The sequence below is a fragment of the Bradysia coprophila genome, unplaced genomic scaffold (assembly GCF_014529535.1).
Source record: "Bradysia coprophila strain Holo2 unplaced genomic scaffold, BU_Bcop_v1 contig_232, whole genome shotgun sequence".
Taxonomy (NCBI): domain Eukaryota; kingdom Metazoa; phylum Arthropoda; class Insecta; order Diptera; family Sciaridae; genus Bradysia; species Bradysia coprophila.
Genome location: NW_023503493.1, coordinates 22,195,556 through 22,212,565, shown reverse-complemented (window position 1 = coordinate 22,212,565; position 17,010 = coordinate 22,195,556). Strand labels below are relative to the sequence as shown.

The 17,010-nt window shown below is 33.1% G+C and overlaps 2 protein-coding genes across 2 annotated transcripts in view; both read right to left on the bottom strand.

Moving 5' to 3' along the window:
* Nucleotides 1-410: 410 nt before the first annotated feature.
* Nucleotides 411-17,010, bottom strand: part of LOC119076331 (LIM domain transcription factor LMO4) — a 75,658-nt gene continuing 59,058 nt past the window's right edge. Inside the window, exons 6-7 of the mRNA XM_037183014.1 lie at nt 1,898-2,104; nt 411-1,737 (exon numbers count right to left, since the gene is read on the bottom strand). Coding sequence (XP_037038909.1) covers nt 1,605-1,737; nt 1,898-2,104 — 340 coding nt within the window. The 3' untranslated portion in view covers nt 411-1,604. The remainder of the gene's footprint in view (nt 1,738-1,897; nt 2,105-17,010) is intronic.
* On the bottom strand, nt 594-1,460 carry LOC119075586 (probable cyclin-dependent serine/threonine-protein kinase DDB_G0292550). The gene has a single exon (XM_037182054.1). It carries the CDS (start codon nt 1,458-1,460, stop codon nt 594-596), a length of 867 nt encoding a protein of 288 aa, XP_037037949.1.

The window sequence follows — 17,010 nt, the reverse complement described above, 5'->3', positions numbered from 1 at the left end:
TCGATCCTTCACACGAGATGGAAGTTTGTAAGAGTATTTAATGGGTAGATTTACACTTTAGCCAACATGGAAGAGAAGGTAGCTTTTTACGCAAAAATGTGAGGTAGTGTCAACTACACTTCATGGCGCCAAAACTTTACCTCAAGTTTTTGAGTAAAATGTCTTACATGGCAATGGGGCGAATGATCGAAACTGTACTTCTTGTGTGTCTCGGCTTCGCCTCAATCGCTAAATTTCACACATGAAGTACCACCTCATCACTTCTCATATTGGTAAGTACTGCACTAATAATCTAGTGATATTGTCAGCACTTTCAAATCAATTTAGGACACAGGAGATCTCGAGACTATGGCTCTTCTCGCATCGATTTTTTTTTTCTGGCAAAAATGAAAACATTCCTCGGGTTTTTCTTTTTAAATATATTTTATTTTTAACCTAATCAATAATTTTCTTTAAATTTAATTTTAATTTCCTTTTTCGTTCACTTTCTTTTTACAGAGTGTTCATTAATTGTATGATTGCTTACAAGATAACAGTAAAAGTTTCAGTTTCTTTCTGTCCATTTTCTTCTTCTTATTTTCTCTCTATTTTTTTTACAAATTCGTAAATTCATCATCGTCATTATCGTTACTGCTGTTTCGCGATTTGTCATCATCAAAATGTATGCCGGTTGCATTACCATTGCCGAACTCTTTTGATGATGCATCCGTACACTTAATATTTGACGTCACCTTTAATTGCGTTGCCAGCGGGCCAACGTTATTATTATCACCACTTTTATTCAAATCGAATTCACTGCTGTTATTATTGGTGGCATTCACAAAATCACTCGGCGAATGATTGCCACGATTGTTTAAAAATGTACTCTGGTTCTTATCACTACGATTGGTATAATTATTAACATTAAAATTGTGACTAACAAATTGAGATTCACTTAGCAGCAAATTGTTATGGTTCGTTGTATCATTGTTGGATAAGGAATTTTCAAAACCAGGATAAGATTTGGTTATTAAGCTCGTTTCGGTTTTATTGTTAAAATTTACATTAAAATGTGGATGCTGTTTGTCATCGAATAATGGCTTTAGTAATCCTTGCTGATGTTTGCTGTGCACATCATCGTATAATTGGCTGTTATTTGTGTTGATCGGATTGATGGCTTGCCGGTTTGTGTACAGTGGATGTCCAATTGGATACAATGCTGCTTTGGCTGCATCGTGTTTTCTCATTTTTTCCGCAACAGATGATTCAAAGCGCATCATTGACGGTTCAAAATATTTAGGATTATTTCCGGGGAAAATGTTTGGATAGTTTGGATGAAAACCTTTCGGTAGATTAGCTGGATTAGCACCAAGCATCATTGAATTGTCTAGTCGATCGTCATTGTTTTTAAACATTTTTCGCATCATTTCCATTTCGCGACCGTACAAACTACTGTATAATTGTTCATTTGGTGGTGGCATCACTTGATTGGGATTGGATGGTCGGGTGATTCCGGTAAAATTACGAACTAATTCATCGTCGTTATTAAGTGTTAGTGGAACGTTGGGACTTTCCGGTTCTTCTTTTTTAATCTTTGGTGGCCGTCCCAAACGTGGAGCAACTTCTCAGTCTCGCGATCGTCTCGGTCTGCCTACTTTTCCTTTACGTACTGGCGGCGTTGCATTGTTTACTGTTGAGGTTTTAACTAATTTATGCCAGTCTTGCTCGCACACTAAATTACCGGATATCATGTAGTATCTGCAGTGAGAGAGAAAAATATTTTTCGTTTAAGATTGGTTCAGGAAATTGTTGGCATGCAATTAAATTTACTTCTACTGTCGAACCGAATTTAATCGTAACATGCACTTGAAAAACACAAATTTTGCTCAAAATAAAAATAAAAATAATTAATTCTCACCTATCTCCGCACTGTAAATGTGACGTACATTTCGAACAGCGAAAACATTTGATATGATATACATGATGTATAGCAGGACTATGTAGATTTTGATTATTCTGCGGAATTCCCGGTTGTTGATTACCACCTTGTGACGTTGTTCTCATCACCAATTCATTAGGAGGAATATGTTCACCACAAGCTGAACAATTGCCTGATCCAAACATTCTGTAAATAAAAAAGTTTCGATTTCAGTTAACATTAGAGAGACGATCGTATACAGAAATTGGTTTTAAATACGACTATTTATAATCAACAATGGCTAGGAAGACAGATCACTCATGGCGCTTCCTTACAAGACAAAACAAATGAAGTGAAAGATTTTTGCGATGATTGAACTTAGGTAATAGAGCCGTTGTTCAATAAAGTGTCTGAAAATGAAGCACAAAGTCTTGAAACAATAGAAATTAGGGACTATGGCTGCGGCCAACTGAAAATTCAATTTGCTGAACTGGTATCTGATTGTTTTTATTCGAATACGTCTGGATGGTGGAAGTGGAGCCGTATAATGAATATACAACACATTATAGGATCGCTCATTAAAATATATTGCAAGTTAATCCAAAACACACACCGTCCTCACCTCACACCCGCACTTATACAGGACCACTCACAACACACACACACTCATATATACAGCCTTGGTCGTATGCACATACGAAATTTAATTAAATTCCTAAAATATTAATTAAATTTCTTGTTTTAAACATTATTTTCTATAAATTTTCTATACTTTGCAAAGAAAATCTGTTATGTTACTCCTATATTGGTTGGCTGATAGTACGTTCGAAAAACATGAAAATTGTTCGGGTTAAGTGAAATGTGGATGTATGTCGTAATATATATCCGTAAAAGCGATATGTGTACGAACGCACCACTCATTTTCCATATACACAATATTTTATAATTTAATAAAATTATTCGGAAAATAAGACCCGTCGTCACTCCCAGTCAGTTAGTTAGATCATATAATTGAGGTTCTTATATGGTGCTTATTATTTATGTTTAGCACTATGTCTGTAATTGTAATAATATATGAAGAGGAAGAATAGCTACTTCATAAAAGATTTCTGCTTAGTTCCTATACATTGTGTTTGACGCAAAGAGAAGGATAGACACGACGAGACAATGTCTCATTATATAGATACGTATATATACACACAGTATACAATACTTTCAATCAAGAATAAGCCATCTACGCTACAACATAGCGAAAAAGGGTAATTCTTATGGTACAGTTGTTAAGATTTCATCCAATTAAGCTAAAAATGAGGGGATGGAGTACATTTAATTAAAGCGATGTTCAAATATAAGAATGTTTTAATGGGATTGTATATTTGGTGTATACATGTCGGATGGGAGAGAGAGAGGGAGAGAAAATTGGATGGATGTGGGGATATAATAAGAGAGAACATTTTCTTAGACATTTTCCGTCAGTGCGTGCGTATAATGATGGGGATACATACATATATAAAAGATGTTGAATGGAAAGTATTGTAAAGAATTTGCTACGTTTTGTGGGGTGTGGGTATACCAAATTTATGTGATTAGGTATTTAAAGGTTAAATTCTGGGGTTTTAAATGGTTCATACTCTGTGTATTGGCTGGATCTCGATCCATTTTAATTAGGCAAAAAAAAAATTATTTTTGGATTGTGTGATATAAAACAGGAAATTTCGTCTAATTCACATGATGGGGTCGATTCGTTTCGATATGCTTATGATTTGGAACTGCCGGAAAAATGTGTAAGATTGAGAGTAGCAATGTGGCAAGCCACAGATATTAATGAAATTAAGCAGAGCTATAGTGTGTACAGTTTTGTAAGCCTATTTTAAATTAAATCATAAACGCTTGACTTGGTATATTAAACACATTTCGAATAACGAAATTGCATTCACGTCACCATACATGCATAATGTTTTCATTTGTCTCGCGATTTTTAATTTTTATATCCTTTTTTAAATGCAATTTTTTTTTCGGTTTTTGCAATTTTTCATTTTGAAACTTTAATTTCCTCTACACATGGCGGCGTGATTTAATTAAAAATTTTCACTTCTTTCTGGCAATTTTCGTTCCTAGAATTTTGTGTTCGAAACAAAATATTTAAAAAAAAATGAGAATGGAAAAATCATAACTCTTTTCCTTCATTAATAAAAAAATAATTGCATATCGTTTTGTTGTCCTAACACCGACAATGTGTTCGATAGAAAACAAAAAGTGCAGAGCACAACAAAACAACGAAACAGAAAAAAAAATTGTTGTACATAATCGATACATATCAAATCAACTCAAACACCACCCATCGTATGCATCGTGATACGTTGGATTTGTTGCATGATATTATGGAAGTAGTATAGCATATAGCATAGAATATATATAAAATCAGGTAATTGTATACCAAAAAAGTATTGCAATAAACGTACGTAAACTGTTATAATTACAGGGGTGTATGACAGACCATATTAATGTTTTACAATGAAATGTGAAGTGTTTACACTAATAATATTATTTACTACATGTAAATGGAATGAACTCATATCAAATATATCATTTTAAAGTGTGATTCCAACGATTTGGAAATGAAACTAATTGAATTGATATTAGATACTTGAACTATACATGCGCAATTTAGTACGGTATGATCAGTCTTTGTTTTCTGTTAAAGGCGGCTTAGACTAAATCGTATGGGACTGTATGGACTAAATGAAGAAGAACCAATATCCCAACGGAGCTCATTTGGTGTATTATAGGAGCGAACAAAAAAAAAATTGAATTAAAACCGGAGCCTAAATTTTGAATGTCCCATGCGAGGAGCAGATAATTGTACATTTTGTTGACAAAGGACTTTCAACGGACTTTCTGCGGATTATCAATGAGTATTTTCTTCTACTTTAAGGATTTTCTGATGGAAGCAGTTTAAATTTTAAAGAAAATAAAAAAAACCTTGGGTTTCATTGGTTGACAGAGGATTTTCTAGTTTATCCGCCGCTCGGTCCCATGTATGAGATATTGAAGAAAGTGTACTTGCGGCATTCGAACCTGCCTTGTTCAATAAAATTTGTAATTGAAACTGAAAAACCATAGTCAGTGGCAATCTCCCAAAACCTACTCTATTAGTTAATTCTACACAATATTTGTAGTCATCCCACGAATATTTTACAAATTATGAAACCAGTACCTTGAAAGCATATTCATCAGTTTATCAATTTTATATGTGAAAATTCACTGTATCATTATCCGCAAAATAAATTCAATTGTACGGTGAACGTTCGGTTGTTGTTTTTTTTTTTGCCCAGATCGAATGACTGACACAACCACACTCATCATCTATAATTAACAAAATTTATAGTGAAATTTTATGTATTCCAAAGCGAGACATTATTATTATGACTCAATTTACTAATCTAACCCGAATAACCTCCTCTTTATACCCCCACTTCGATTGTATTCCGGTACAATAATATGTATGGACACATGTATATAGATCAATACAATATCAGATGTATATTATTTCAATCAATTATTTCCGAATTAAATTGTTCCGAATCATATTTGTATTTTGCCGCGACTAATACGTGATGCGAGTGACACAAATTCATTTAGATTGTTAACATCGTATATAGACGAGAATAGACGGGAGAAATTCAATGTGTAAGCAAGACCGATGAAAGTGTACCCGACAGAAATCGTAATGATAAATACTCTCTGTCTGTACAGCTGAAGTTAGATTGGTGTTCGGAAAGGAAGGAGTATTTGGAGTGGGCTAAGAACATGTTGAATTGGTGAAAACTGAATGATCTTTCTTTATGGGGAACCGGAACCAGAAGTTGTTTGTAGCTGTACGAACGCAATAATAAATATAATATATCAACAAAAAATGCATTAATTAGTCCAAACTAGCTACTCAAATAAATACAATAAATTCTCTGCTAATCAGATCAAAATTAAATCCGAAAATAGTTCGGAATTTCAGTATTCGTTGTCATTATTAGTTAAATTCAGTTCAATTATGTCGCTTCTGCGAAATATTAAAAGTATTGCGAACATCCCCCCTTCTGTGAATTGGGTTTGTTTATCAACACAGTGGAATTTGCAAAATTAAATAAATTTGAATATTATTGGTTGTACCCGCTGTGGTGTTAGGAATGTGAACTATATATACTAACATATACAGAGTCATTCGTTCACATACCCACGGCGAATCAAAATTAATTTGTTATAACCGATTTAACGAACATTCACCTGTACGGATATATTCCATATTGATGTCCCTGATTTAAAAAAGATAAAGGAAAACCAAATTCAATTTGGCGAATCTTCTGCTATTATTCGAATTACCATTCCCCCCTTGCCAATTCTGCTAATCAACTTCTCATATAAACGGGAAACCTTTTTTGAATAAGCTTTCACACACAACACTCCAACTCAACCCCTTAAATGCTATCATTAGATATATCTCACATACTCAACCTATTTACAGCTGATAATTGTGCTCTTAAATCCTCAATTTTCGTTGAACAATAGCACACCATACCACACTGCCAATTTAGCAATATGCCGTTCAGCTATATACAAAATCGTTTTATTGTTATGTTATACTCGACCATATTATAACCACCCCCCGATAGACGAAAGGTATACGCGAAGAGCGGGATTGAAATATTTTTTTTTCTGCTGTGCCGAATAAATATCGGTGGAATGATGATCAATAACGAAAATTATCTGAAAAATAAGGTTGTTCTCGTCTAATTGAACAAAACGAACATCGCACAGACACAGTTCACTTATTGGAGGATGGAGAAATTATATGGTTTGAGAGAAAGGCATATCGTCGATGGCAACAACTGAACAAAAAAAAAACAACAACGTGGATTTGAATTGGATAAAAAAGAGCATTGGAGGTTTATAGTGTAAAAAATTGCGCTTTGATTATTATGCGATAAGGTCGTTTTGTTCTGATATTGTTGGTAGAGATCGGTGAGAGAGATTTTTTTGTTTGGTTATTTGTTGCATTGATGGATATTTATATCCGATAGTGTTGCTTAATGAATCATCGACATTATTTTTAATGACAGAAATTTTATATTCACAATTCTCAAAGCATATTCTCGTTATTCGATATTGTTCTAAACGAGTGGAATTCAAAACTGATTTTTCTTTACCACATTTTTCTATTGGATCTTTGACTGAATGATGACCAGAAGAAAATGAAGTCTAATTTTCCCCACACAATGCGATCTTTTTTTGCTCCGCAATGGCCATCTTTGACACACCGACGAGACAACGTATCCATATGCATTCTTAAACAATTGAATTACAAATGTAAAACAAGCATTTCACCAATTCCCGAACAATATATTGCAAATCAAATAAAATTTCAATATAAAAAATCTATTTACTTTTTTTTATATTGTTCTGTTTTTTAATCTAAAATCCAATTTGCTAAAACAATTAAATTGCTCTGCATGGAAGCTACCTCCACTATATATATATATATATCACATTATATGAGACACTTAGTTTCACATACACAATTTTTAATTATATTTGTTGAACACAGGAGATTCTCTTTTTTTACACCAACTGATTTAGGAATGTAGAAAAGGTTTTTCTTAATTCAGATTATCTCTAATTCATCTTCACTTTTTCGGACTGTTCTGTGCAGTATTTTCTCCCTTTTTCTGGTGTCGACACGTAGTTCGATTAGGAAACTAGATAACGCCACCAATATGCCATTAAATAGATCTTCTTTTTTCAAATTTATCGGTGAAATGTTATTTTTTCCTTTCTATTATCTTTGCATAGTTGGTACAGTCAACCAGCGAAAACTCCCTCAGTATGCGACAATATACTTTAGGGTATAAAACATTTAGAAAAAAAAGCAGCGAGAATTGAATGATTTATAAATGACAACACCTACAAAAACGCGTTACAATTATCCTCCACTTCGTACATAACAGTGGCATCCACTGTGTATAACTACACCAAAAAAAACATACAAAAATGTGCTTCAATTAAAAAATCAATCAAATCCCAACTCATGCATTCGAGTGGATGATTTTGATGACAATAATGATGATGTTGATGCGAAAAGAGAAAGAGAACGGATGGCAGGAGAAAAAAAATATTCTACAAACGATTCGATGAGGAGACGTTTTAAAGGGTGGCTAAAACCGCCATAATGGTGTCGATATAAATGCAGGGATTGAACAGATCACCCAATGTTTGTCTTTTAACTACATCACTAATGGTTTGCTTCGTTATATTAATGATGTGTTTACACAAGCAAAGGAGCAAATAATTGTTTGTGTTGTTGTTGTTGTCGTTTTTTTTTTGTCATTTTTAATTATTTCGAACTGTAAAAATCATAATTTAAAATGTGCTACAACGTACAATGACGAGAAAGTTTTTAATGAATTTTTTGTTTCTGTTTTGATTTTAATGGCATGCCATTAAATGGAATGCAAACGAATAGGGAAAATTATCCTTTAATTTGGGCTGACTTTCCTTCGCTTTTTATTTTCTTTAAATCGGATCGAATTATGTAGTGTAAGTAACAGAACAATTTCCTGAGTGTACTTTAGTGCTTGCTTTGTGTTACAGTAAATCTATACCTCAGGAGGTGATTTTTTTATCAAAAGATGTCAAGATTGAACTCATATTGGGTGTTAGTAAAAAGAATCATTGCTTAAGAAACATGAGGAAGTGAAACAGGCTCAAATTATTCAAAACAACCAGATCGTAGAACACGTTTATAATATAGCTGCAATATTTCGTTTATCGCTTCATTCCGTATTTGATTACTTGTCTGAGATGTGCCGTACTGTAGACATAAAGTGTGAAGAGTAAAATCAAGAGAATTGACAGGAGTTGGCTGGGACATGGATATCAAATCAGCAGCATTTTGCAATAACCATGTTTAAAAGACATTTTTTAAATGTTAGAAACTTGGTTATTACAAAATGGTGTCCAAATGGGTCCCCTTCAAGTGAAAAATGATTTAAATAACTGACGATGTCGATCCTTCTTACATGTGTATCCACTGAGAAAGGTGTTTTAAATGTTGATATCCTTGATTACAACGAATCAGCAACAAAACCTAAATCCCACTCCCATCTTCGTCAAAGTTCAAAAACTAAATTCGTTTTAATATTTAAAAAGTGCGCCGGAAAGCACAAAGTTTTCAGAGTAGGTATTAACACATTATCATTATCACCGAACTTACCTACCACTCGTTTGGGATGTATACATATATACCGATATATTACAAAATACTTAATTAAACCCACAGATCGTTTGATACTTACAAGGTAGAAATATAAGGAAAATAAAGTTTCAGGAGAAGCAAATATGTGTGCTATTGCTATACGTATAGGTAGTAATAATGTGCACACTCATGCCACTGTCTAATTTCGTATGAAACTCCCTTTTAATTTCCTCTGCCACCCCATATTAACTTACTTCGTTTCTCTATGCTCAACGTATGCATGAACAGACGAACAACTATTATTATATTCTATTTGTATGTCTAAACCCCTTTTCTGGTTGGTAACAAGTACTCGTTCGCTGCATATTTTATTAAATGTTTTATTAAATGTTAGACAACATATGTACGTTATCGACGAAATTATGAAAGAAAAACTCATTTTCCAAAATGGAAAATTCTAATCGACTTAAATTAAAATTAATAAAAATTGAACAGAATGGGCAAACAAATTATGGTGATGGTAATGTTAATGCTGTGAACTTTTGGAAATTGGTCAATTAAACATTCGTTAAATTTTCTTACTGCTACTTTTGTAGTGAACAGGAGCGACAGGTTCTTACTATACAAAGCTGCCTTGAAAGTCATTCCCAATAACTTTATGACAATCTTCACTTTATAAAGTTACAAATCCAAGAGAAATCTAGCGAGTGTTCGTTTTTATATCAACAAAGTATCAGATTTCATATAAAAAAGACCAGTCGGGACTTTGAACGAAAGAAGTAACAGATTTAACAATAGAAGTTATATCAGGTCAATTCTAATAGTTTTTGTGTTGTTGAGGACAGTCAATCATCTGTCTTCGACTACAACAACAAAAATAAACGATGACCTGTTGCTAGTGATACTTTATAAAGCTTATTTTGGTATGTTAAAATTTATGAAGCACAAGATTGTGTGTCAAACCGTCGGCAATACTTTCAACAGAGGAAGATTGAAATAGATTTACATCGCGAGAGTCTAGATATTTATAAACGGTTAATTGACCAGGCAAAAACAGAGGTCATACCAACACGCAACTCATCCAACATTACCAATTTCGCAATGATTATTATTAGGTATCGCATTATTTCGCAAGTAAACAATCTAATTAAACTTTCAAGCCAAAAACAAGCACCCTGCGAAAATACACAGCAAAAAAAAACGTATTGAAATAGCAGCACAAACTTCAATTTCTTTGTATACACACCCAATTAATGTTCCTATACGTTTTACGCTCAAAAACTTGAAAACTAAAAACATGTTTCCTCTTTCCCTAATAAATTTTATAATTAATAAAGTTCCCATTCTTTTCCATATACTTTTTACTTCCATCACGTAATATATTGGTTTATATTGGGTTTAAAAGTGTACATAGTTTTTAATGTAACATACAAGAGAGAGCGTCAAAGTTAAACACAAACTAATGAGTTAATAACGATCTAATTAGTGCATAACTCTTGATTTTCGAGAGCAATATAGCGATAATCGATATATTGCTTTCATTCAACATATAAACCTTATTATTTGGCGTAATGGTAGGAAGGTTCGAATACCATATGGATCGAAGTTTGGGGTGGTTAGTTTTTGTATAATGTACCCCCCGTTTAATATATATCTATACGTACCGCTGTGTATATGCATGTATACCTTGATTCGTTATCGTTTTATATGTAGATCGTCGATGGGAGTTCATAAAAGGTGTACTGATTGTGGCTGAAAGTTGCTGAGTTAGAGTATGTACGTACATAAATCCGTATAATGCAGCCAGTAGGGTTAATTTTATATGTTGAATTGGTTTATGTTAGGTACGCGCGGGATAAAATAGCACAATGATGAGTGTATATTATGTCGGCATGAAAGGTACAAGGATTTGCTCTAACATGATGGAAGCCGTATAATAATATGGGGAAAATGGCATAGAATGGTGGAGACGATGGAGAAAAAGTCGTTAATTAGTATTCTTATATGGTCCTTTTATGTTGATGAAATGTAAATGGCATAACAGACACACACCGCCGACGACGACGTAAATATTCCTCACTAATTGAAGTGCAAGATATTATTTGGTAGACTCCATATATATGCACAATACTTGGTATGAGCGTAATTAGCAGCAGGGCGAAAAGGAGCATTACTTGATATTCATATGATGTGATTATTAGGACGCATTGGGTTCTAATTAGTTTTGAATGGCACAGGTATAATATGTGGTGCTTGTCACCAACGGGGGAATTAATTGATTTGTTGGTTGATACGACAGACAAATGTATTCACATAAATTCTGATTCACTGTCTTCTATGAAATTCTATAAAATTCCAAGTATGATTCCCAATCTATAGAAATCATCGTTCATCGGCACACAAACACACAAAAATATAAATAAATAAAAACTAAACTAAAAATCATATCAAAATAAATTGAACATTTATTTCCTTCATCTCAATCTCTTCTTTATGTGTATATGTACTCCTATAAAGTGATTTTCCTGAAACATTTTTCCAAGCTCACGCCATAGATGAAAAATAAAAAAGTGAACAACAACACAAGAAGAAAATATCTCAGAAATGGGGGGATGAGTTTTTTTTTATGGCGGTTGATTTGCGCCAGACATTTTTCGCTTTGATGTTATTTGTATACGTGATATTTAGCGTAGGTAAATAAATAATATTTTAAATAATTTTTACTTTTTTCGAAAAAAAATAACATAGGAAAAACAGAGCCATAAAAGAAAATTGAACTCGTAATCTGTATTGATGAATTATTTGCATTCAACAGAAGTGAAAAAACTGGCGAAAACATGGAACGCAAAAAAAAAATCGGTTAAAAAATATGAAGAAAATTAAATTCACACAATCATTCTAACAGTAAAGTTCAACAAATAATAGAATATCGTAGAAGGTCTCACGACATTTAGCGGAGATTATGTTTTTCGTCATCACTGGGTGAAGTTCTGATTTAGAAATAATTTTATGTGGTCGTTTACGCTATTGATTTTTTTTTTGATATTACAGGCCTTTACACAACGAAAAAAGTGAAGCGATGACCTCTGAGTGTTGTGGCCTTCATAGCTGCCAACATGTTATTGAGATAAAAGATTTTATACCAATCGGTTGTCTAAAGACGTCTAACTTCACGTCTATCAAATACTAGGCAAGACTTAGGAGAGAAGAAGCATAGAAGCATTCTATAACCGAATAGGGTTTTTCACTAAATTCGATGTAAAGCTTAAAAAAACCCTCAATGCCTCCATACATGGACAAGTTACTGGAAATTTCCAAGTCAATCTGAACATTAGGTAAAAAATCGAAAACGTCTTCTGTTTGAAAAACGCCAGCAAGACACTTGAAAATGAGCAGCCGAAAAGTATTTGAATTTCAAATAATCACATTTAGACAGAATAGAATGTTGTTTTACTGACTACAATGACTGAAGTTAATCCAAAATTGACGAACATCTCTCCGATTTTGAGTCAAAAATTAACGACCAACAAATACGGAGAATAAAAATCCAAAGAAAAATTTCGATAGAAAAAAAAACCGACAAAGAATAATAATGGCACATAAGTGATTAATTTGCTGTTTTGTGGAATGTAATTCAGTGTAATTTACAATGGAGCACCATTTACAGCATAATAGTTAATTTTATTAGATACTTATAGACGTATATGGAGGCAGTTATTTATTTCTTTGCGGTGGGTGATGAATATTATACCATGTTATTATACTCGTTCATAACATTAAAGAAGACATTACACTTTTTGCAACGACAATTTAGAATTTATTTTTATTATCAAAAACTGTTAAGTGGGTAATCATCAAATTATCTTTTTTATATTAACAGCAGATTAATGTATTTCATTTGCTCGATGATTATAACGAAGAAACGGCCTTAAAAACGGAACGTTCAATGACTAATTTCTGGTAATTTGTTGTCATTTTGGTAACCAGAACAAGGATGGGCTACATAAAAATCTTACCACAATAAACAATAATCCTTTAGATTGGCGCCCAACCGACCACTTAATTTATTATATATCATCCATGTGAAGTAGGCATATAAAAATGTCGCATTAACGAAACCATCTAACTATATAATTATTTAACTCTCATATATACATCATCAACTTATCACTAATCAGAATATAGAGCGAACCCATTCCCAGCTCATTACAAAAATTACATTTTCACAAAAAAGATAAACATCATAGTTTAATTAACCAACGACATAGAAAATGTGTTATGTGATATGCACTATGTATAGTATTCAACAAAGTAATAATTCTTTTGTATATAACGATGTTGTGTGCTGTTTTGTTGGCATTGCATACATAAAATAAATTATCAAGTAATAAGATTCACCCCACATTACCAACAAATTAATTGTCTCGACTCCGCGTTCAATGTATGTGCATTAAGTCGGAATTGTAAATGTATTTGGTTTTTGATACATGGCATAAAATACATTTAATAAAGCCGCGTGGAATTATCTAAACAACCGCATCAGACTCAACTCTACACTTTGCCCTTCCTATGCTATGTATACCTCTACACCTTACTCATATATGTACTGTGAAAATGAACGAGAACCTAAAGATGGATGTTTATCTATCTAAATCTATTTGATATTACACAACAGACACACTCAAGCATGTATACACAAATATTACCTACATCGAATAGTTTTAATGTTAAATATACATGTATAAAGTCGAGCCTTTAATTATGTTAATGGCATCAAATTAAATGTACTAAAGACAAAAATTTTAATAATTAAGTAAAAGCCGTTTAAATGCGTTTGCAATAATATACATAAAGGGTGCTCAGAGGGTGGGCTGGTTGTCTGATTTGAAACTTTAATTTATTTTTCCATTTAGAAAGCCCTTATTAGTGTAAGCATCTGGAATTTCGATTATATGTTGTCCGATTGGGACACGCTTTTTTAATTATTTAGATTTGATATTAAAGCACCTTTTGTGAATGATGGTTATTCGGGGCTATTTAGTACATTACGTATAAGTGTTTTAAAATGAAATTGTTATAACTGATTTGGTTACCAGTACTATAAGATATGATGAATGAATTTTCAAATATTAAATCAGTTGATCTTAGTAAGATTCCATTCATGATTTAACTAGTGCTATACACTTTGATGGTATTTAGAAGAGTTTCACCCAAGAAAAAAACATTTTCTCGTCGCTCTGTAATTGCTTTTCAGTCACATCATATTGTATCTTAAAACTTATTTCTCTTGCATCCACAAAAAACCACGTAAAATACGAACAAACAACGATCTCTGCACGACGTTCTTCGGTCAACTTGAATGATAGTTTGAATAGAATTAGACCTTTTATGATCATACAGGTGTTGTTGATTTATTGTAAGAAGAATATATTGTCTTCATACCCAATAATTATTTGATATACACTCCCCCGGAACACGATTCATGTTTGCATTTAATAAAATGCATTCAAACGTCCCAAAGAACGTCTACAATATAATGATATTGTTGCATCGCACAAACAACATCATCGCCATTAAATCTCATATCGATGCGGCGACTTCAATTTCAAATTTCAACCACACAGTGCCAACAAACAATATTTCTTTAATTTTACTTCGTAAAGACACCTCTCATTATATTACCTTTTTTTTCTACGGAGAGTTCTGTGTCTCTTTAAGGTATAAAAACGGAATTTTTGTTATAAAACATATTATTTAAACAGATTGTATGGGGCAGGTAGAGAGATTTATGGAACGAAATCTGTGTTTATGTTATATCTCTGTGATTTATTTGTTTACCGAAAAAAACCTTTTTTTTCCTGAAAATAATTAGGGGTATTTCATGTATCCATAAAACGCATAGTTAAATCAGTATAATAATTTCAAAGTTTTTTTTCCTCCTTTTACGCAAACCGATCATTAAAGTTATTGAGACGGTTGTGTTTGCGTATCTTTCGAATTTAGAAAACATTTCTCTTCAGCTAACGCTAATTTGAAATGATATGAAACGGTGTTTTACGTTCCGAACCAAAACATATTATTGTGATACATTCTTGAGCCAGAGCCCTTACGGCTATTTTGAATTGAACATTTGTGTCTATGATAACAAGAAATTGTTTTCGCCATATGCTAAGACTGGTTGTTGATATCTGAGGTGGTTGTTCACTTCACACGTCATTATCCTTTTTTAGAAGAACTCAGAAATCTTATAGTACTCATTGATCCCTTCGAATATTGCAATTATCGCTTAGATTATATGTAATAATCGAGAAAGGGAGTTCATTAAATTCCTTCCAAACAATCAGTATTCGAAAATACGTAAAATTGTACTCATATTTGCGAGTTTAACAATTAAAATCTCCAACATTTTAAATATAAACAATTCATTAACAATCAGAAATTAATTAAAGTCATTAATAGAGGCGAAAGGAAGGAGAATGTGAAAATGTGAATAGATCTAGTAGCTAGTGAATGTAATATTATGAACACCGAGAGCTTTTCACTTGGTAACATATTGCACGAATACAAGTACATGAATGAAGCAGCTCGCTACTAATACTTTTGTTTCATTCGGGTGATAGTTGCTCTAGTATCTATCGTTCGTTATTAAATACAACAATTTGCTGATACACAAAACAACCCTTGAACAACGAAAACGATGGTGAATCTATCCTTCGTAATATTTTAACTCTATATATATATGTCGACTCAATAGCGCAGTGTGTAAGTCGTTAGCCTCACACTGAATTATTGTGCTGAAAGTTCGTAAGTTCGAAATCGCTGACACATTAATAAAAAAATTATTAATGCTATGTGATATACGAATCCAACGAGCGAATACATCAGACACCAATCGCCATCTATCAGCAAATGGTGGGAACAAAAAAGCTCTTCAGTCAGCAGTCAGCAAGCGATTTAGTAAGGTGCTTGGCTACGTCGTAGAAGACATTCTCATAGAATTTCTGGTCGGTATTATCATGGGAAAAGCTCTTCAATCAGCAATCAAGCAAGCGATATAGTAAGGTGCTTGGCTATGTCGTTGAAGAGAATGTTCTCAAGGTCTGGGTTGCTGAAATACAGATGTCGCAGTGAACGATGCTACCATCATCAAAATGAGATCCAATCAATGGAATGGAAAAACTCACACACGTTCGGCTGGTTGTCTCTAACAGAGAGACAGTTGGTAACATTTGTCATCAATAGTAATAAATTAACATATAAGTTAAGATTGTACTATAGCATACCAATAAAGGTGTCAAAACATGGTTTCATGCCATGTTTTTTAAAAAAAAAAAAAAAAAAAAAATATATATATACGTGTAACTGTGTACGCTCACAGTATACCAAGCACAACAACAAAAACACAACAACAAAATATCCCATACAGGAGAAGAGAAGAGTAACAAGCACCACACCGAAAGCGTGGTGTTTTTGTATCGTTTCGAACATAAGTATAATATACACGAAATGTTGGTATTGTAGCCGGATGATGGAATGGCATAAAGGGTGGTGTTGCCATATCTAAAGTATAATAGTGCCAGAGGACGTTTAAATCCTTGATTAACGAATCCAATTAGAGCGCTTGTTTTGCTAGGAGATGAGGAACGTGTAGGCAGAGATATAATATGGTGGCATTAAACGAAGTTTGGTTCTCTTTTCTGATGTATATTTCTGTTTGTAGTATTATAGTCGACGTTTAAACGGAATTCTGGGATGAGATTACATTTTGGGCTGTATATATATGCGGCGAGATGGCAACTTATAGCTAAAACTATGGGTTAGTACATTGTTTTCCAGGGCAGTGTTTTGAATTCTCTGACATTTTCAG